Source organism: Saimiri boliviensis, chromosome 1 (genome assembly GCF_048565385.1).
Source record: "Saimiri boliviensis isolate mSaiBol1 chromosome 1, mSaiBol1.pri, whole genome shotgun sequence".
NCBI classification, from domain to species: Eukaryota; Metazoa; Chordata; class Mammalia; order Primates; family Cebidae; genus Saimiri; species Saimiri boliviensis.
The window spans coordinates 113388277-113411482 of NC_133449.1; the positions used below are offsets into that span (position 1 = coordinate 113388277).

Here is a 23206-nt window from a genome sequence, read left to right on the forward strand (position 1 = left end):
TCTCATAAGAACATGTCATGTTCAAGGGTCATGTGATTTGGAAAACACAGTTGATTTTGGAGAACATTGCCAGATCTGAGCCACCGATCTGATAATGTTCATACAATAAATGAACTCTCTTAAAATAAACTGTTTCTCTTTCACCTTGATTCAAAGACCTCACGTAGCATAGAGTCATACTCTTCTACAGAGCACCCTCTGAGGTAGCAACATCTCACAGCTTATCTCTGTAACCTTCCCTCAGCTGGTCCTTCTTCTAGTTCTTTATAGGATAGAGACTGCACAGATAGACAATCATTTCTGAGATTATCTCACAAACTGCTTGGCGGGTTTACAGCCACCCCAAGGATAGAGAGGCCGGCAGCTCTCTCTGCCTTCAAACCGCCAGAATTGACTGAATGCAGATACTGGAGGACAAGAAATAAGTTTTTGTGAAGTGATTGTGGAGACATGGAAAGTAGGGGCTGTGAGCAGGACCCTCCATTCATTCACAAGCATTCCTCATCAAGGCGCTGAATACAGGGACTGTTTCTCAGCAACAGAGACCTGCCCTTGTCATGCTCTCTGCCTGCCCACACTGGGAGGCACTCTTGACCTGCAGTTCCTAAGCCTGTGTCCCAAAAGCGGGTGAGTTGTTGTGAAAGGAGAAGACAGCAGTATTCTCAGTATGATTTGCGTGCTATACGTCCTAGCATGGCATACCTGTAAAATTCCTATCTACCTGCCAGCCAGGTGTGACGCTGCATGCGGATGGCACTGTAGTGTTACCTGAACAACCTTAATCTGCACCAGGACTGTGTTTGTGCTCCCTTTCATGAGTGTGAAGGTGCTGAAGGTGCCTTTCTTCATGCTCACATCCCTGTGAATGAAATTGGCATGAAAATTTCTGTGGGCATAGTATGCTGCAGAAGTATCTGACTATGACTGTGACTTGGCCTCTTGCTTTGTGTGAGCAAACTCCCTGCACAACATGAGAATAAAAGGCACTTAACGTTCTGGCAAAAACCAGAAGTCTTTCATTCTTAAATGATATCACCACACTGAAACAGAACTGAAATCAAAGACAAGTGCTCTCTTTGGCAGGTGTACATTGAACGCCTTTTAACGAATGCTAACATCGATCTTTGTCCTACTAATTGGAAACAAATTGTCCTCGGAGCCACGCTTCTGGCCTCCAAGTTTTGGGGAAATCGTCGTCACTGGAGTGCAGATGACAGCCAGAATCCCAAGGATGTTGCAGTTGAGACAATGTGAGTTTCTAAGGTTTTGGCAAACTTTGCCATCATTTTCCATGCCTCATTTGCTCTCCAAGTTATCAGTGTAAGAAATATCTTTATAGGTTTCATTGTGCACATAAAGGAAGTAGGCATAAGACCACAGACTTCAATCTATCCAGCTTTAGTATAGCAGTTTATATTTTCCAGCATTAATGGGTAAGTCTTGATGTGATATTGTTGTAATAACTGGCTGATAAACTGAAAAGTGTTTTTCTGATTGTTTTTTGGCAAACCTCTTACAAGTGTGCTGTCAGAAAGACACACTGCAGTAAATATCTTTATAGCTTTTTAGAAGCCACCTGCCAGTTTCAGTCCCCTTTGAAGGGGCAAACATCAGGCCTTTGAAATACCTGGCCACTTTTCATGTCTTAAGGCCTCTGGACTATGCAGCAGTTACAGCTTTAACCTAAGTCACCCATTGTATATTTGCTTTTGCTTGTCTTTATCTCCCCCTTTAATCTGAAGATCTGCTTTTATAGTAACCTTGAGATATGATGTTAAATAGCTACAGATTTCTCTGCCCTGGCTCCTCCCCATTAACCTTGCATGTGTTTGGAAATTGGTCTGATGAGTTAGAAGCTTGCACATTCACCTCCCGCAGTGTGAGAAGCATTTCTGGGGAATCACGCCATGCCCACCACACTCACAGGCTCCCTGGGTACTCAGACATTCACAGAAGCAGGCTCGGGGCCAGTAGTTGTTTACGAGAGTTCGGGAGCTGCGCAGGGTCATGGAGTTCCTCCCAGATGCACCAACATGGCACTGCAACACAGCTTCCCCAGGGTTCCCTTCCCATTTGGCCTTATGACTGCTGTGAAGTGAAGGGCCCTGAAGCAGGCAGGCAGGGTGAGCAGGGGGGCATTTCCAGCAGAGCTGCCCTGGGTGCCCGCTGGACAGTGAGGACAGCTGTGTCGGCCGCATCTGGTGCAAGACAAGGGAGCAGCTCTTGTTTACGTTGACCATCAGAAAAGACAATGCCAGGCAGTGGCACAAGTTAGTTTTGTGATCCATCTTTGCCCGTGACTCCAGATAGGAGGATTGCTATTCAGAATCACCTCAGTGTATGGCTGCAATTGAAGATAGTTTATATTGTAGATACACTGCAGTGTGTATATATCTACATTCAATCACTTGTGCACAGGAGTTCAGACCTGCTGGGTAGCAGAGTGAAGCCTGTCCATACAAAAATTTTTTTAAAAAATTACCCAAGTGTGTTGGCAGGTTCTGTAGTAGTCCCAGCTACTTGGGAGTCTGACGTGGAAGAATTGCCTGAGCCTGGTAACTTTAGGCTGTAGTGAGCTGTGATCACGTGACTGCACTTCAGTCCTGGGTGAGGGAACCAGACTCTCTCTAAGAAACAAACAAACAAACAAACATTTTTGTCACCACTTTGCTAATAGTATAAACCAAGTGATAATTGTGATATTTGGGGTAGCCATTTTACCAAAGAGTATGACAGCAAATGAATTTGAAACAAATGGAAGTACTTTGAAAGTTGCAAATGCTAAAGGGAGTTTAATCATAGTCATCCACTGCAAACTGTTCCCTAAAAGGAAGCAAGATTTGTGACTGCCTGATTTCTCCTTCTCTGCTGCCTGGCCAGAGCTGATTTATCAGTACAGGATAATTGCAATAGAGAAAGTGTTTAATTCATGCAGAGATAGCTGTACAGGAGACCAGAGTTTGACTATTACTGAAATTAGTCTCTCTGAAAACTCTGGGATGGTTTTTTAAAAGAGTAATTTGGTGGGTAGGGGGTCAGAAAGTGGGGAGTGCTGACAGATCAGGTCAGCGATGAAATCATAGGGCAACGTTGAAGCTGTCCTCCTGCATTGAGTTGGCTGCTGGGTTGGGGCCAGAAAACCATATGAGCCACTTTGATTTGTGAGGGTGGTGTCACCTGATCCCAGTACAACGTCTGCAAAATATCTCAAGCACTGATTTTAGGTTTTACAATAGTGAAGTTATTCCCAGGATCAATATGGGCAGGTTCAAATTCTTGCAGCCTTCAGCCTCATGACTCCTAAGCCACAATTTCTAATCTTGTGGCTAATTTATTCGTTGTGGAAAGGTCATCTATCTAGTTCCCAGGTGGGAAAGGGGTTTGTTTTGGGAAAGGGTTGTTACCATCTTTGGTTTCAAAGTTAAACTACAAACTACATTCCTTCCAAAGTTAGTTTGGCCTCTGTGTAGGAAAGAACAAGGACAGCTTGGAGGTTAGAAGTGAGATGAAGTCACATCAATCCTCTTTCACTGTCATCATTTTCTCCGTTACAGTTTTTGCAAAGGTGGTTTCAAATTTGTTCAAATCATGAACACTTAGTTCTGCCATTTTGGCAGCTGAATTGTTCTCAAAACCTGCAGCTAAGCTGCCTGGGGCTCTGATTTCCAGTCACAAGATCAGAGAGCATGCAGGCATAAGTGCAGGTTTCCACAGAAGTGAGCTCCAGAAGCAGTGGAGGCAGAGGCCAGCCCCAAGAAGACAGGTTCCAAACAGAGCTGTTTGTGTGTGAACGGAGAAACACCGGGAGCTACGGTCTGAACAGGCTGCTTCTGTTTGTGATCTTGGGAAGCTGAAAAGCATTACGTCCAAGCATTTAATAGACATGTGTCTCACCCTACTCCTCTTGACTATTTGCAATGATCCCATTTTGAGTGTCAGCTTAACAGATAAATAACTGCTGTCCCTCAGATTTTTCTTAAAACGTTCCAACATCGATGTGTCTTCCCGGAATATATATCCTTTCTAGAGAGTTAAACTGAGTAGCCACTATGCAGAAATGCTGTGTTGTAAAGGGTATGCTGTTCAGTCAACTAGCTGTTTAAAAAACCAGAAATCGGCCGGGTGCGGTGGCTCAAGCCTGTAATCCCAGCACTTTCGGAGGCCGAGGCGGGTGGATCACGAGGTCAAGAGATCGAGACCATCCTGGTCAACAAGGTGAAACCCCGTCTCTACTAAAAATACAAAAAATTAGCTGGCCATGGTGGCGCATGCGTGTCTGTGATCCCAGCTACTCAGGAGGCTGAGGCAGGAGAATTGCCTGAACCTGGGAGGCAGAAGTTGCGGTGAGCTGATTGCGCCATTGCACTCCAGCCTGGGTAACAAGGGCGAAACTCCACATAAAAAGAAAAAAAATAAATAAAAAATAAAAAAAACGGAAATCTTAGAAGATGAATCGGCTGTTGACAGAATTCTTTTCTTCAGCGATTAAACCCCTATAAATAGCTACACTAATTCTGGGAAGTGCCATTAATTTCTGTAGTAAGTCACGACCTGATTACCTGTCTATTCAAATATTGTTTCATTTACATTTCTATAGACCTATGGATACGTGAACAGGATATTAATTTTAGAAGTAGGTTCAGTTGGATTTTACGTTCAGCAAATGAGATCCCCACATCTTGACTTAGAGTCGAACTGCCCTCCACTTTCAAGCATTTGCTTACTTGGCCAATGGGTAAAAGGTTAAAACGTTCAAACCAAGAAACCAAATGTATTGTTCAGATATTGATCATTTTTAAGCAATTAACTCATTACAGGGCTTACTCTGAAAGCACCCAGAATGACTCTAACTGTGTACCTATTAATTTAGCTTTGGTGAGGGCAGCTGGATGACCGTGAGGCAGAGGACGGCTCCCAGGGCTTTCCTCTCCCATTGCCTCCAACTCCCCCACATTCTGTTCTGTCCAGGGGTGACAGATGCCGAGTTCTTTAGGGTTGCATTCCCAATTCAAGAGCAACACTGCATGTGTTAAGGCCAGGGCCCTACTATAAATCACATTATAATATGAGTTTAGCCAAAATGACTCTCCTTGACTTTTCTGCCTTTCAAATTGGAAATGTTATTCTTCCCCAGTCTCTTCCTAATATTAAGGTGAGCAGAAACTTGCATTATGCCTCCTTGACACAGCCGAGTGTGCTGGAGCAGAGGGAAGGGGATTCTTTTTGCCATAAAATGTATCTTGCTTATGTATTTATTTGGGATGAATTCTCTTTGTAGCCTTACGGTTTTTCCTCCTCCGAGGTAATAGGGTGGCTCTCCATGGGTCCCCTTGTTGCCATGGTGATGCGCCCCATCTTCCTGTTGGTGCTTCTCTACTTCAGCAAGTCCCTTCCTGTTATTGTCCTGGGAAATATGCCTGGAGCTCCTTCAGAGCTAAGAAATGGTACCCATCATTCCTGTCATCTCATCACCATTGCGGGGTTTGTGAGTGAGCTTGGAGTCTGAGTTGCGCAGCTGCCCTAAGGGAACTGTGAAGAATAAGCCCCGAGGCAGCAGCAGGAGTGCAGAAGAGGCTTCCACCTCTCCCTCATCCCAAACTTGGGCTGCTGGGATGCAGAGGAGACCCCAAGCAGCTGTGCCTTGTTTGGACATTAGTGTAAGGACCCAACCACTCAGCCTTTATTTGTTTCAAAACAGAACTTTGAGCATCCTAGTAGCTCAGAATATTTTTAAAGATAACCCACTTGACTAAAATTGCCCTGTGTTCGCTTTATTGTGTTTCTCCTCCCCCAGGAGTAAGATGGAGAAGAGTTTTTTGGAGCTACTTGAGTTTAATATTCATGTGTCTGCCAGTGTTTATACGAAATATTACTTTGACCTGCGTGCCTTGGCATACGACCATGACCTGTGTTTTCTATTTAGTTTTCTTCGCAAAGATAAAGCAGAGAGATTGAAGGTAAGGCTGTGAAGTCACTTAGTGGAGTTTCCCATTGGCCGCAAAAGCCGACATCTGTGACAAAATCAGATTAAGTAGTGATTAGGAAAATGAAAGCCTTAAAATTAACAGACCAAAGTGCTTATTTTTTTGGCATCATATTTCAAGTCTTTTATGCATTATACAAGAATCATCATCATCATCATTATTATTATTATTATTATTCTTTTAGGAGAAGGAGTTTCGCTCTCGTTGCCCAGGCTGGAGTGCAATGGTGCGATCTCAGCTCATTGCAACCTCTGAATCCTGGGTCCAAGCGATTCCCCTACTTTGCCTCCTGAGTAGCTGGGATTATGTGCAGGCACCGTCATGCCCGGATATTTTGTATCCTCATTAGAGACAGGATTTCTCCATGTTGGTCAGGCAGGTCTCGATCCCTGACCTCAGCTGATCTGTCCACCTTGGCCTCCCAAAGTGCTGGGATTACAGGGATGAGCCCCTGCACCCGGCCATGGATCTGTATTTTAAAACGTTATTGATATTCTCACTGCTTTGACCATAATTCAGAATATTTTTAGTTAAATTTAATCTGTTCTTAATGAGTTTTTTATTTTCTACCTGTTCACATAGCATTCATGAATAAATGCAGTTGTATTCCTAATTATATCTAAATAGACAATGCACTTACTGCTCTTGGCTGTCTTTTACTTCAGCAATTGCAATTTCGTGTCCTTGTCTATTCTGTATATCTCGGTGCAGTCCCAGGAGTTTATCAGACAAAGCAGTAGTGGCTGACAGACTTGTGCTTAGACTGTATAAGGTGCCAGTGTTTCAAGTACTAGGTGTAGGAACGACATGAGTTTCAGTGAAAATGGCTTCATGGGACAATGTAAGATTTATGGTTTATGACTCTTGGTGAGTACACAGGAAAATTCCAACTGAGACAGACACATTTAAAACTGGCATTGTCTCTGGTGTCTCGGTGGTACTTTGGAATAATACATTTCTCTACCACAATGTGCAAGTAAAGCAGCACCTTGTGGTGCTTCCATCATTAGGCTTCTTGGGTGTTCTCAAGCAGCCCTGCACGCACCTGCCTCATTAAAATCTGCTTGGAGTGTGTAGTAACTACTAAGGATTCGGTAGAATTTGAATCACTGAGTAAGTTGATTGTTTGGCACAAGTGTATGTTGATTATGCTGAAGGAACAAGTGCACAGGTAACAGATAATATTGTTACAAGCTTGTCACAATACTCTGAAAATCTTTTGGAGCCCTATTTTATTTTTTATGTGACAGTATCACCAAGCAATGAGCCCAATTTTCAACTTATAAAGTAAGTTTGTCTTGCCTCTGGCAATCTTTTCATAGCTCTTAAAGGAGACTACCTTGGTGAATGGGCAGGGAGTTGCATCCTCAGAACCCGGCACTGTAAAACTCAGCCAAAGCAGCTACAAGGGAACCCTCCAAAGGAATCTGTATGTGTGGCTTCTCATCAATGATGCCTTTTTAAAAATGTTGGAGCCTTTTTAAAAATTGTACCCATTTTCTCTTTAATTGACTTTCCTAGGCTATGTCACCGCCATGTGAATACAAAGACTTGCATAAAGATGTCGCCACTATGAGAAGGGCCGCCAGCATGGATTTCATCGCTATTCGGCATACTAATGCCATCTTACCTTAAAGACAGAAATTAGCATTATAAGATCCTGGACTCCTCAACTGTAAAGACTACAAAATAGCACTTCTATTGCTGAAAAAGTCCAGGAAAATTAGGATCTTCTTTTTTTATGTTTTTTTAAAAATTTTTCTTGTTGTCGTTGTTGCTATTGTTGACTTTGTTGTTGTTGATTAGGATTTTCACAGAGCACAGATTTCTTCAAATAACCACACTGTGAAGCTGGGTGATGGTGGCATGAACAGTGGTTGCCAGGTGCTTTCTGCCCTTCTTGTTCCACTGAGTCCAGATGGCATTCCTAGGGCACTACCTTCTTGAACAACTCTTGGGGAAGACTACTGTCACATAGACACACCACATCCCATTGCAGAGTCAACAGTCACCCACAGTCCCAAGCAGGTGACAATCTGAACTGAGCTGGAATTCAAAAATCTATAGAATTGGCCCCAGATTTGTGAGAGTGCCTGGGTTTGGATCTCTGTCCACAGAGGCACTGAATGCATGATGGCCCGAAACAACAAGTGTGGGAAGATAGAATGCATGGGGACAAGGCTGTCATTACTCCAAGTTCCATGGGGGTTCAGGCCTGTTCATCTCGTCTTTGAAGGGAATCTGTATATGTGAAATGAGGCTCCCACCTCATGGTAATAAAGGGAGAGATGAAATCAGCTCATCTTCCCCCAGGCCCATACTGGTCATACCAAAACACAGAGTCTTGCTGTGTTGCCAGGCTGGAGCACAGTGGCGAGATCTCCAGTCCCTGCAACCTCTACCTCTCGGGTTCAAATGACTCTCCTGCCTCAGCCTCCCAAGTAGCTTGGACTACTGGCATGAACCACCAACCCAGCTAATTTATATATTCTTAGCAGAGACAGGGTTTCATCATGGTGGCCAGGATAGTTTTGATCCCTTGACCTCGTGATCTGCCTGCCTCAGCCTTCCAAACTGCTGGGATTACAGGTGGGAGCCACCGTGCCCGGCCTCTTGCATTTATGTTCACAATAAAGTGGTTTGGTATATCCCACTGTTGACTTGTGATTTCCTCCTCCAAACATAATCTGTGGCCCTGTATACACAACTGAATATTTTCATGTATTGATATTTTGTGTCTGAAGATGAAATATTAAATGAAACATGTTAAAACGTTTCATGCAAAGCCTTCAGTGCTTGTAGAGACTACTCTTTGGTGAATACACAAATTCATCTGTTTTAAATATTAACATTTGTATTAGATATGATAATGATATTTTTTTCTCAGCTTCACTTGTTAGATAGTTACGTATGTTCTTTCATAATTAATGATATTGTATCTGATATTTGATGTAAAAAACTCCTAGAATATTTGGAATTGATACTTGAAATTAAACAGCAAAATGAGAATTGCTGAAACCTACTGATAATGTACTTATGATGGGTTTATTATCTATGATCTCTTTCATTGTTAATTTTTAAAGTTTCCGTGGAAAATTGTACTAAGAACTTAAAATTGTCTATAAAACCCTTCGTGCCCTGCGCTTTAGCTCCAATGCATAATGAATAAAGGAAAATGGATTTTCCTTCAGGAATTCTGCTGGACTCTTCCTTTCTTTTCCCTTTAACCTGGGGCAGCGTCTTCAGGTCACCATGGGGTGAGGTGACCATGAATGGGGTCCCTAGAACTGCCGCTGGGAGGAGTGTGTATGTGGAGATGGGTTTCGTGACCACGTTTCTTCCTCGGGTCTTTCTGGTTGTGATGGTGGCTTTGAGGATGGTTTCTGAGGATCCTCTCCAGGGGATTCCTCCACCTTTGGTGTCTCCCTTGGTGGAAGGCCCGAGAATATCTGGAGTGGGATTCCTAGGGTCACCCCTGTGTGACAGAGGTGCCTTGTGTGGGTCCAGAAAGCCGCGTTTTTGGGGCGGTGGAGCCTCGTCTCCCCTGTAGGGTGGGCAGGATGTCTGAGGGAGTGCTGGAGGAAAGCCCTGTGTGTCGGGGTCGCTGTGCAGTCTCAGTACAGCCCTAGACCTGGGGAAGTCATGATGGAGACTCAGAGGTGCTTGGGGCAGGGAAGGGGGTGGCCTAGGCAGTCACCAAGGTGTGACAGCATCGCTGATGCCAGGAGGCAGTTTGGGGAGGGGTCTTTGGAGGGGAATAATTGTGGAGTCTCCACAGGCGGGGAAAGTGTGAGGGTGCTCCAAGGCTGGAGATCAATGCGGGGGTGGGTGGAAATAACCTAGGGAAGCTCTCAGGAGAATAATGGGCCCCACAAGGGTTGGGGTGGAAGGAAGGGGCCTAAACAGGTCCTGTCTTGCACGGCCCTTGTGCAGGGTGTCTGAGAGATGGATCTCTGGGGCTCCTGAAGTCACCGATACCCTGGGTGGGGTGTTTTCCAGGGTCAGACCTTTCCAGGTCCTGGAGCAAGGAAATGAAACTGGCTTCTTCCTCCCCACCGCCTGGTTGCTGCTTGGCAAACAACCTTCGGGAAGTGCCAAGGCTCCTGGCATTCCCTGACAGGCCACAGAAGCGGCTCAGGGCTGGGCCCAGATCAAGGGGTCCTCTTAGATATTTATATTTGATGTTGAAAGTGACATGGGAATAAAGGCTTCATCTGCGCTTTTGTTTCTAGTCTCAAACTCCATTTTGCTGTGTCATCTTCAGCAACATTTCCCTCTTAGGGCCTCATATTTCCTATATATTTTGGGGGAAATCTGGAGTTTGGAACATGAGTTACCTGTATCAGGACTCAGTATAACATCTATAAATGGCTGGTAGGACATGAACCAGACTTAATTTATTTATTTATTTATTTACTCATTTATTTATTTATTTAGAGATGAAGTTTAGCTCTTGTTCCATTGCCCAGGCTGGAGTGCAGTGGCAGGATCTCAGCTAACTGCAACCTCCATCTACCGGGTTCAATAGATTCTCCTGCCTCAGCCTCCCAAGTAGCTGAGATTACAAGCACATGCCACCACCCTCCAGTTATTTTTTATCTTTATTTTTATTGTTTGTATTTTTAGTAGACACGGGTTTCACCATGTTGGCCAGGCTGGTCTCAAACTCCTGACCTCAGGTGATCCACCCACCTCAGACTCCCAAAGTGCTGGGATTACAGACATGAGCCACCACTGCCCACGAGGGCATGAACCAGATCCATGACACTCAAAATGTGCTCCACTAGCCAGCACTCACCTCACCTGGGAGCTTATTAAAAATACAGAAGAATCAGGTGAGGTGGCTCACCCTTGCAATCCCAGCACTTTGGGAGGCCAAGGTGGCCGAATCACTTGCGGTCAGGAGTTCAACACCAGCCTAGCCAACATGGAGAAATCCCATCTCTACTAAAAATATAAAAAAACCTTAGCCAGGTATGATGGCCGGCGCCTGTAATCCCAGCTACTGAAGAGGCTGAGACAGCAGAATCTCTTGAACTCGGGAGGGAGCCACAGAGTGAGACTCCACCTCAAATCAATAAATATTTTTAAAAATTAAAAATAGCAAAAAAATAAGAAAAATAAATAAAAAATAGCTTTCTTGTCATGGCCTGCACACCGTAGGCTCGTCGGTCTCTGAGACCTGAAAATTGAGCGTTTTCACACCCCAGGGGCTTCCTCTGGCAGCTCTGCAGCTGTCACCATGCCACAGAATGAATATATTGAATTAAACTCGTAACGCTATGGATACCGTTTGGATGACCATGAGAAAAAGAGAAAGAAGGAAAGTCCTGAGGCTCATCAACGTTCAAAGAAGGCAAAGAAAATGATTGGTCTGAAAGCTAAGCTTTACCATAAACAGTGCCGTGCTGAGAAAATACAAATGAAAAAGACTATCAAGATGCATGAAAAGAGAAACACCAAACAGAAGAATGATGAAAAGACTCCACAGGGAGCAGTATCTGCCTATCTGCTGGACAGAGCGGGGCAACCTCAAGCTAAAGCACTTTCCAGTATGATTAAACAGAAACGAAAAGAGAAGGAGGGAAAATGGGAAGTCCCTCTGCCTAAAGTATGTGCCCAGGGAGAAACAGAATCATTGAAAGTTATTCGAGGGCCAGGCATGGTGGCTCAGGCATGTAATCCCAGCACTTTGGGAGGCCAAGTGGGTGGATCACAAGTTCAGGAGTTCAAGACCAGACTGGCCAACATGGTGAAACCCCATCTCTCCTAAAAATACAAAAATTAGCTGGGTGTGGTGGCAGGCGCCTGTAATCCCAACTACTTGGAAGGCTAGGCAGAGAAGTGCTTGAACGCGGGAAGCGGAGGTCGCAGTGAGCCAAGATGGTGCCACTGCACTTCAGACTGGGTGACAGAGCAAGACTCTGTCTCAAAAAAAAATAAAAATTAAGGAAAAAAACAGTGGGATTATCCTGGGAGTACAATGGAAAGAAACCCTAATACCACAGCTATACAGCAGACCTAAAAGCAATCAGTCTTCATTAGACGTCAAAGAACTCTATGAAAACTATTTTAAAGACAAATGTAGATACCATAAACTATGTGGTTTAAAAGTTAAAAGTTCAAGCTCTGACATAAAGCAATGCATATTTTTAAACAAAAGGCAAAAAGAACCCACAAAAATCAACTATATAAAAGCCATGTTCCATAAAGGAACGTATAGCACTTTTACACAATTAGCATGTAAGAAATGATGCATGATGCTTGCTTTTCTTCTTATAATTTTTGTATTTTTAGTATAGATAAGCTTTCACCATGTTGGCCGGGTTGGTCCTGAACTCCTGACCCCAAGTGATCTACCTGCCTCAGCCTCTCAAAGTGCTAGGATTACAGGTGTGAGTCACCGCACCTGGCTGGCAAGTAAAGAACAAGCTTTCTGAGTAACACAAGCAAACCTCCCACAGTTAATTCACAGAGAACACTTACACTACCGAATTCACGCTCAATCACTTTAGATTCGTGAAAGGTACAGGTGATAATCATGTCTCCTTTTTTTTTTCCTTAACTAAAATCGAACCTGTCATTTATGAACTTCTTTTCTTATCAGCCTTTGCCTATTAACTTATATTAAAGAATAATCTGGGCTACGCACAGTGCCTCACACTTGTAATGCCAGCACTTTGGAAGACCGAACAGGGGTGGATCACGAGGTTGGGAGTTTGCGACCAGCCTGATCAACATGATGAAACTCCGTTTCTACTAAAAATACAAAAAATGAGCAAGGCATGGTGGCGCGTGCCTGTAATCCCAGCTACTCAGGAGGCTGGGGCAGGAGAATTGCTTGAACCCGGGAGGCCGAGGTTGCAGTGAGCCAAGGTCACGCCACTGCACTCCAGCCTGGGCGACAGAGTGAGACTCCGTCTCAAAAAAAAAAAAAAAAAAAAAAAAAAAACAATTGGAAAACTAAGTTGAGGTTTAATTTCTTTCCCTTTTTTCTTCTTTCCTTCTCCCAATAAAAAATCGGGAGGTTGTTATTTGACTATACTTACCAAAACCTTATAATCACTGAAAATTATAAGTTAAAATACTAATAAGCAATTATAATTTCCTATTGTCTCAACTATTTTTTCTTACCTTTACAGGAACTCTACATTTTAAATATTATTAAATTTTAAATTATACATTTTATGAACTAGTATCTCATTTAGAAATTCACTTTCGCTTTTATAGTTTTTATAATTAAAAATTTATTTTTCAAATTTTTTATTTTTCTAAATTTATAGTAGAGATGGGGTTTCACCATGTTGGCCAGGCTGGCCCTGAACTCCTGACCTCAAGTGATCCACCTGCCTCAGCCTGTCAAAGTGCTGGGATTACAGGCATGAGTCACCACGCCTGGTGACTGGCGAGGTCACTGCTCACTGCAGCCTCCGCTTCCCAGGCTCAAGCAGTCTTCCCACCTCAGCATCCCAAGCAGACGGGACAACAGGCACGCACCACTGAGGCAGCAAAACAGGATCTGGAGGCGGGGAACATAAAGTCGATCTCACACTTGGGCTGTAACAGGAAATACCCTCTCCACAGAGAACAGGCCAAGTAAATGGCTCTGTAACCTTACCGTTTCTCTGAAAACGTGGCGATGTCTCCACTTGCCCGGGGTGCATTCCAAGGGAGTTCTGCCATATTCTGCGAGGAACTGGGGTCCGATCTAAACTTTTCATGGGAAAAGTACTGCGGTCGTGGGATGAAGTTACGTAGGAGTAAGGGGGAAAACCACGTCGCCGAAGTGACCGGTGAAACTGTCCTACAGCCCCTGGTCCGTGCGGCTCGGGCCGGGAATCTGCGGCGCAGGTGGCGGCTCCCGGTGCTACAGCGGGGTCGGGGCGGCGGCCGAGGCGGCGGAGGCGGAGGCCAAGGTGATGCGCAGCCGCTGGAAGCCACTGGAAACCGCTGGGCGGGCGGCAGGGCACCTCCAGGCCGGCCGCCAGCTTGGCCTCCTTGGAGCCTGTCCGGCGCTGGAGGTGCACGAGCAGCTGCGGCTGGCCGCGGCGGAAGTGCCGGTTGCGGAAGTGGTGGAGGGGCCGGTCCCGCCGTCCCACCGCCCCCCGGCCCCGGCCCCGACCCGGCCTCGGCCCCCCCTGCACCACCTTGTGGAAGCCGGAGACGTTGAGCTGGCGGACGAAGCTGGTGAAGTTGGTGGTTGTGAAGAGCCCGGGCTCGGCCCCGGCCCCGCGGCCCCGCCGCCGCCTCCCGGCCCGGGCGGGCTGAGCAGCTCCACCTCGAAGAGCGGCTGGTGGATGAGCAGCCCCTCGCCGCGGCCGTCCCAGCGGGTGGACCGTTACCACGGGCTGTTCACCAGACGCCACCGTTCGGCGGGGAAGTTGTTGGGCTTGATGGGGATGGAGAGCGGCGCCTCCTGCATCGCCCCGCCCGGCCCGGACCTCGCGCCCACCCACCCAGCCTACCTCTCCCTCCCCGTGCTCGATTCCCGCCCCCGACCCCCGCCGCGGCCTTCGCCTCGCCCTGTGGGCTCCTGCCTGCCCGGCCGCCGCGGACCCCATGAATGTCTTTTGACAAGTGTCCGTTCTTGTCTTTTGTCCATTTTTTAATGGAGTTGTTTGTTTTCTGATTAAAATTGTGTTAATTTCTTTATAGATTCTGGATGACACTTTTGTCAGGTGCATCGTTTCTAAAATTTTTCTCCCTTTCTGCAGATTGTCTGCTTACTCTGTTGACAGTTTCTCTTGCTGAGCATAATCTCTTTCGCTTCCTTAGGTCCCATGCGTCTATGTTTTCGTTGCGATAGCTTTTGGAGACTTAGTCTGGAAATATTTGCTATGGTTTATGTCCAGAATGGTATGTCCTGGACGGTTTTTGTTTAGGATTTTCATAGTTTTCGATTTTGTAATGTAGGTCCTTAATTCATCTTAAATTGATTTTTTCTATGATAAAAGGAAGTGGTCCAGTTTGAATCTTCTGCATATGGCTAGCCAGCATAGTTTGAAAAGTTGGGTAGTGTGTTGCCTCTAGCTGTATTCTTTTTGTTTAAGATATCTTTGGCTATTCGGACTGTTTTTCGGATTTACATAAGTTTTAAAATACTTTCTTTTCTCATTCTGTGACAAATGAATTGGTAGTTTGATATAATAGTATTGAATCTGTAAATTACTTTGGACAGTAAGGCCATTTTGACATTATTTCTTCCCATTTACGAGCATAGAATGTTTTTCCATTGGTTTGTATCATCTCTGGTCTCTTTCTCTTTCGTTCTTTCTTTCCTTCCTTCCTTCATTCAACTTTCCTTCCTTCCTCCCTCTCTCTTTCTTCCTTCTTTCCTTTCTTTTTTCTCTTTCTTTCCTTCTTTCTTTATTTCTTCTTACCTTCTTTCTTTTCTTTCTTCTTTCCTTCTTTCTTTTCTGTTTCTTTCTTTCTGATGGAGTTTCACTCTTTTTCCCCAGGCTGCATGGAGTGCAATGGCATGATCTCAACTCACTGCAACGTTCACCTCCCAGGTTCAAGTGATTCTCCTGCCTCAGCCTCTCGCGTGGCTGGGATTACAGGTATGCACCACCACACCTGGCTAACTTTGTATTTTTAGTAGACATGGCGTTTCTCCAGGTTGGCCAGGCTGGTCTCGAACTCCTGACCTCAGGTGATCTGCCTGCCCCGGCCTCCCAGAGTGCTGGGATTACAGACAAGAGCTACGGTGCCCAGCCATCATCTCCGATTTCTTACGGCAATGTTTTATGATTCTCACTGTAGAGATCTTTCACCTCCATGGTTAGTTGTATTCCTAGGTATTTCGTTCTTCTTGTGGCTGTTACGAGTGGGGGTGCAGAATGGATTTGCCTCTCAGCTTGGACATTGTTGGTGTATAGAAATGCCACTGAGGAATACCATTTAAGAATTGCCACCTAGTTTTTGACAGTGGTTGAACTAATTTACTCTCCCACCTGCAGGATATACATGTTCCTTTTTCTCCATAACCTTGGAGAGAAAAAATGCCACTTTTTGTACAATGCTTTTGTATTCTGAGACTTGATAATCAACTGAAATTATGTATCTGTTCTAGGAGCCTTTGGGCAGGGACTGAAGGGATTTCTAGGTATGGAATCATATTGTTACACTGTTTGTGAAAAGAGATATTTCACTTCCTCTCTCCTGGTTGGATGGCTTTTCTTTCTTTCTCTTGCCTGCTTGCTCTGGCCAGGACTTCTGGTACTGTGTTGAATAGGATGACAATCGACATCCTAGTCTTGTTCTGGTTCTCTGGGGAATGGTTCCAGCTTTTGCCCATTCACTATGATGGTGGCTGTGTGTTTGTTATAGATGGCTCTTACTATTTGGTGCTATGTTTCTTCAATGCCTAGTGTTTTGAGGATTTTTAACATGATAGATGCTGAATTTTATGGAAAGCCTTTCTGCATCCTTTGACATGACCATCTGGATTTTGCTTTTAGTTCTCTTTATGTGGAGAATCACATTTATTGATTTGCATATGCTGAACCAGCCTTGCAGGAATAAAGCTTCCTTGATCATGGTAGATTAACTTTTTGATGTGTTGCTGGATTTCGTTTCTCAGTATATCGTCGAGGTTTTTCTTTTCTGTTTTTGAGACAGAGTCTCAGTCTTGTCGTTAGACTGGAGTGCAGTGGCACAATCTCTGCTCACTGCAACCTCCACCTCCCAGGGTCAAGTAATTCTCCCGCCTCGGCCTCCCGAGTAGATGGGACTACAGGTGTGCGCCACCACACCCAGCTAATTTTCTGGTGTTTTAGTAGAGATGGGGTTTCACCATTTTGGCCAGGATGGTCTTGATCTTCTGACCTCGTGATCCACCTGCGTTGGCCTCCCAAAGTGCTGGGATGACAGCTGTGAGCCAACCCGTCTGGCCTTTATTGAGATTTTATCATCGATGTTCATTAGGATAATGGCCTGAGATCTTCTTTCTTCATTGTATATTTGCCAGGTTTTGGTATCAGTATAATGTTGGCCTTGTAGAAGGAGTTAGGGAAGAGTTTCTTCTCACTGTTTGAACAGTTCCAGCAGAAATGATATCAACTCTTTTTTATACATCTGGTAAAATTCAGATGTGAACCCATTTAGCCCTGGGACTTTTTTTTTTTTGGTTGATAAACGGTTACTGCCTTGATTTCAGAGCTCATTATTGGTCTTTTTTGGGATTCAATCTCTTTTTCATTGTGTCTTGGTAGGGTGCATATGTCCTAGGAATTTATTAAATTTTTCTCCATTTTATGTGCATACAGGTGTTCATAATATACTCTGATGTTGTTTGTATGTCTTTGGGGTTAGTGGCGATATCCCTTTTATTGTTTTTAATTGTATTTATTTGGATCCTCTCTCTTTTCTTTATTAGGTTAGTTAGTAGCCTATTTTATTAATTTTTTGAAAAACAAGCTCCTGGATTCCTTGATATTTTGAATGGTTTGTAACATCTCAATTTCAAAAGGAGACTGGACAGTTAAGGCAATTATAATCAAAAAGAACAAAAGTGGGGGCATCACATTACCCGACTTCAGATTATACTACAGTAACCAAAACAGCATGGTACTGGTACAAAAACAGACACATAGGTCAATAGAAAAGAATTCAGAGCCCAGAAATCAGGCTGCATACCTACAAACATCTGATCTTTGACAAAACTGATGAAACAAGCAATGGAGAAATTCTTTTCTATTCAATAGAGAGTGCTGGGATAAGTGGCTAGCCATATGCAGAAGATTCAAAGTGGACCCCTTCCTTACAGCATTTACAAAAATTAACTCAAGAGGGAATAAAGACTTAAATGTAAAACTCAAAACTGTAAAAATCCTGGAATACAATGTAGGCGATACCATTCTCAACATAGACAGAGGCAAAGATTTTATGATAAAAATACCAAAAGGAAAAATTGACAAATGGGATCTAATTAAACTAAAAACCTCGGTACAGCAAAAGAAACTATTAACAGAATAAACAGACAGCCTACAGAATAAGAGAAAATTTTTTGCAAACCACAGCTGACAAAAGTCTAATGTTCAGCATCTATAAGAAACATAAACAAATTTATAAGAAAAAACAAACATTATAAAGTGAAAAGAGGTCATGAACAGACACTTTTCAAGAGAAGACATACTTGTGGCCAACAAGCATAGGAGAAAAAGCCCAATGTCAGTGACCATTAGAGAAATGCAAATCAAAATCACAATGAGATGCTATCTCACACCAGTTAGAATGCCTATTACTAAAAAGTCAAAAAATAACAGATGCTGCAATATTTTAGAGAAAAAGGAATACCTATGTCCTGTTGGTGGGAGGATAAATTAGTTCAACCATTGATGAGAACTGTGTGACAATTTCTCAAAGACCTAAAAGCAGAACTACCATTCGACTTAGGAATCGTATTGCTGGGTATATACCCCACGGAATAGAAATCATTCTGTGGTAAAGACACATGCACGTGTATATTCATTACAGCACTATTCACAATAGGAAAGGTGAAATCAATCTAAATGCCTCTCAATGGTAGACTGAATAAAGAATATTTGGTATGTATATATTATGGAATAGTATGCAGTTAGGAAAAAGAATAATACTATGTCCTTTGCAAAAACCTAGATGGAGCTGAAGGTCTTTATCCTTAGCAAACTAACACAGAAACAGAAAACCAAACAGCACATGTTCTCAATTATAAGTGGGAGCTAAATGATGTGAAGACATATAGAAGAAAAACACACTCTAGTCCTTACTGGAGGGTAGAGACTGGAAGGAGGGAGAGGATCGGGAAAAATACCTACTAGCTACTAGGCTAGAAACTGTAGAAAATTAAGGTTGAGCTCCAAAACTGTTTTCCATGGTGTCGAGATGTAACTTTCCCATGTCATACTATGTGCTGTTTCCCATGTTTTCATACGGTGATGGATGGGGATGTTGCAAGCATTGGGAAAAGAAAACTGAGATGTCTTAATGTTTCTGTGTTTCAGCAATTGAATGTTTTTATTATTGATCTGTGTTTTTCTTTGTGTGCTTATTTGGTTAGTATTTCATATCACGTAGTGCTCTGTCTTCTCCAAAAAACATGTGTATTTATCTTAGGAAAGAAATGTAAAGTGTGGTAAATACGATGGGTTATGAAGGTGCAGTGACACTGACTCCATCCTACCTTCAGGGATAAGCCAACCCTGAATGTGAAAAGAGACGCTATTTTTATTGCATAGTACCACACAGGGCCAGAGCTTCCCAGAACCAGCTGGGGATTGTTACCTAGACCCAATGTTGTTTACTGTTAAATCTTGTGGCTTGAGACATCTTCTAATTGAATTTGATATTTTAGTGTACGTTACTATCTTTGACATACATCATTGAATAAAATGCAGGATATGTATTTTAATTTTTTTCATTTACCACTTCATTTCAAGTTATTCTACCAAGCTCATGAAATATTTCGCTAATTGTCATAAAAGTGAGGTTATGGCACGGGCGTTCTAAGATTTAATACATTGTTTCTAGGGGAGGTTGAAATACAGTAAACTGAATCTTAAATATTATAGAACTTTTAAAGAATTTGGCTTAGTTGGAGAAGGCTGTGGTATATTTAAGGATGTTATGTATTCTATATTACTCCTTAGGAAACAGATTTTCAGACCTGGTGTGCTGGCTCACGCCCATAATCCCAACACTTTGGGAGGCTGAGGCAGGAGGATTGCTTGAGGCCAGGAGTTTGAGACCAGCTCAGGCAACAGGGCGAGACCTGGGTTCTATGAAAAAATAATCAAATAGGGAACATGCTTTTGAGATACTAGAAACATTTGATTCTGTTACATACCACACTAAGACTAATTGAAGATACAAATAACTGATTCTGCAGATAACACAGACAAGTCAGAACACATTGATTTCTGATGTGACAGTCAGTGTTCGATGAAACTGTTTATAGAAAGTAAAGCCAAAGTGCCAAATTTTACGGAGATACCTTTTAATAACCCAACTGTTAGACGAATAAAGCTTTTTTAAAAACTCAAAGCAAATGTTACTAATCATTTGGAGTCTGGACGTCCCAGTTCACAGGGTTACTTCTAATATGTAGAGCACATGCAGCTTTCTGATCAATCGAGAGTGAGGGGACTGCCCCTGCCAGAGTTCAATTCAGCCCGAGGACCCCATGGCCGCCCAAGGTCTTGGTTCATGCTGTGGATACAATACGGAATTTATTCACTCAGTAAACATTCACTAGGGTTACAGTCATTTTAATATAATTCATCGTAAGGTGATGATCTCTAGGAACGTCATCACAGGGGAGCAACCTGAAAGCTCCCAGCAGCCAGCATGAATGAAAGGTAGGGGCGGGGCTGCCAACAGGGTGGGGCCTGGTGAGCCACGTGCCTGGGCTCCCACATCACAATGTGGGTAGGGCGCCTCGTGGAGGAGACTGTGGCTGATTGGTTCCTGGGCACCAGGTTGGTAGGGCAACCTCCTTCAGTTGGTAGAAAACACTGGAAGGAGGAACTCCCTCTGCGCTGTCTTCTCTGAAATCTCCGCTCTCAGGCTTGTTGTATCTAGACCCATTTTAAATCAAGCAGGTTCCCTTCAGACCAGTCATCTCAGGGGAGGCAGCTGAGGCGGGGAGTGAGCTGTCAGTGGGGTGCGGCCCCCTAGCCAGGGGCTGGCCCTGCCAGCGTGCCTGTGTTTCAAAGAGGTGAAGTGCTGAACTGTGCGGACCGGGAGGCAAGGGAAGGTCCAAGTTGCTGGAGCGCACCCAAGGTGCCCCATGGGGAACACGCTGAGTTGTTGTTTGTGCCCCAGAGGCAGAGGCAGACGCAGGCGAGGTCTGCGTAGGTGGCCTGAGGATCTGTCCTTCGGCTCTGACATCAATGGGGCGGTGGCAAGCAAAGGTCCAGGCCAACACAGAAGGAACAAGTCCAACACCGGTGCCAGACCCATTTGGTGCCCGTGCTGGCTGTGTGGGGCGGTGTCCGGCAGCTATGACCTCGACGAGGCAGTGTCGAGCACAAGTGCAGACCAAGACAGAGAGGAGCAGAGGCCGGGCAGAGAGATCACGGTGCTCCCCAATGCCAGACCCAAGCAGAGCCAGCACAGGGTGCACTGGGCAGAACCGATCTGCAGCCATAACATCAATGAGAGGGAGGTGGCGAAAGCGCCAGACCGTACTGCTGTGGAGCCTGCCCTGCGGGATTTGGGAGCCGGTGACGGCCATGACCTGCAGCCCAAAGGTAAGGCAATGAATGATGCTGTTTGCCCTCAGGCACGCCTCTGGCTGACACTCATACCAGCTCTCATTCCTCCCCCGAACCCCCCGAGGTATCCACAGCCTCGGGCTCCTCCGTCCTGGCCCTAGCCAGCTTTCCCAGGCCCATGCACCAGGCAGGAGGACTGGCACTGCCTCGTGCCGGCCCCCACCCTTCATGCTTTTTCCCTGCTGCGTCTGGTGGTTTCTTTCTTCCTCCCTACCCCAATGCCCAGTTGTGGCCCCTTTCTCAGCCCCAGGCTGGATGAAAGCTAAGTTTTCCAAATAGAAAACGCATGCTACAGATTTCATTCCTGTAGAGCAAGTGTCTTACAGCTCTTCTGTTTACTTTGGTTGGTCTCTTAATTTATTTAAACGTTAGAATAATTAAGTTTCATGATGAATGTGACTTTGTAGCTGAAAGATATCGTTCTCTCAGAATATTAAAAAAAATGGTGAAAGAATGAACAAAGATAGTATATGAATGAATTCTGCCTTTATACACAAAGCATGAAAGGACTTTTGAAAGTCCTTGTTTGGTGGCGTAAAGTAAGCCTCTGAGTGCTTTCACACACCAGGTAGAAGATGGGTAGTGTTTGATGACAGCCCAAAATAGACTCTTCATTTTATTTTTGAGGATTTATTACACATTTACAAGTATGTCTCATTTGACCCTGTCTCCACAAAAAAATGGTTAAAAAATAGCCGGGTATGGTGGCTTACACCCACAGTCCCAGCTGCAAGAGAATCTCTGGAGCCCGGGAGTTTGAGCCTTCAGTGAGTTATGCTAGCTCCATCTCACCATTGCACCACTCCAGCCTGGGCAGCAGAGTGAGACTTTGTCTGTTTAAAAAATTGTTTTTGCCCAAGACAGCTCTTTGTTTTAAGACATTTGAAATACTGAGCTGGTGTCTGACCACAGGAATTGACCACAGCATCTCTTCCTGCTTGAGACTTTCCCTGAAATGTGCTGGTAATAGCAGCCTAGAGGAAGGTGGTTATATTTGATAAGTAGAGGGAGGAGGGCATATATGTGATTCATCTGAACGTTGCATCCGTTTATTTAGGTGCAAGGTTGAAAAAGAAGTTCCAGCCCCAGCCCGGTTTTACTCCACATGCATGCAGAGATTCTGTGATTTCTGTATTCTCCAGTGGAATTGGGACATTGGTGCCTTTATTTTCTTGACATTTATTACTAAAAGCTTTTCTCAAGACTGTAAAAGTGATTAAAATGGCTATGTCGCTTTAAAAAGAATCTTTTGTACTCACCTCACTTAGGACAGTGTTTCCTCTTCTTCCTCTACAGGTCTTGCTTCTGACCGTCCAAGGGCAAGCACACTCTTCCTGAGAAAGTATCAAATGAGTGGTAAGACAATATTATTTCTGCTTTCAAGGAAAACCTAAACATTTTCTGTCTTGTATATTACAGAGAGTATTTAGAGAAACTCAGATATTAGTTAAAAATGTTCAACTTTTCATAGATTTACTTATTTTCACATGTGATATAATTTCCTTTAGTTGTCACTGTTTTGGAAACATACAGACTTTGTGTTTACACATTTGGTGACATTTTCACCAACACAATTAATTGGCCACATGATTTAGTGTAGTAGTCACGGATTTATGCCTTTTTCTTCATACGTCTTTGACATTTTTCCCTTGCTCTAAAGAGTATGTTTTAATAATGACTGATAGGATTTAGGCCACAGCTTGGATTTCACTGCAGCAAATCAAAAGAATCCATTGTTCTAGATTGGATCTGTGATGTTGGCCTCCTTTTTCACAGTGCTCTAACCACAGTCACATCCAAGTGGATGCTACAACTTTTTCATTGCAATGTAATAGAAACGTAACATGCCCTGTGCTGTTTTCCATATTAGCCTTAGTGTGTGAAACTAGTGTAAAGTTTCCATATCCTGCCTGTTTTAGGATGAGAATTAGAACTGTAGGATTTTTCTGTACTGTTGCTTATGTTTCA

The 23206-nt window shown here is 44.0% G+C and overlaps 2 protein-coding genes across 2 annotated transcripts in view; both read right to left on the reverse strand.

Moving 5' to 3' along the window:
* The window catches only part of LOC141581415 (uncharacterized), a 578148-nt gene that overhangs the window by 350253 nt on the left and 204689 nt on the right, over positions 1 to 23206 (reverse strand). Inside the window, exon 7 of the mRNA XM_074386828.1 lies at positions 22498 to 22572. Within this exon, the coding sequence (XP_074242929.1) occupies positions 22498 to 22572 (75 nt within the window). The remainder of the gene's footprint in view (positions 1 to 22497; positions 22573 to 23206) is intronic.
* Positions 10381 to 14766, reverse strand: LOC141581719 (uncharacterized). The gene is made up of 4 exons (XM_074387984.1): positions 14712 to 14766; positions 14450 to 14575; positions 13603 to 14332; positions 10381 to 13503 (listed from the first exon to the last, which is right to left on the reverse strand). The coding sequence occupies exons 1-4, from the start codon at positions 14764 to 14766 to the stop codon at positions 13446 to 13448; spliced, it is 969 nt and encodes a 322-aa protein (XP_074244085.1). The 3' UTR covers positions 10381 to 13445.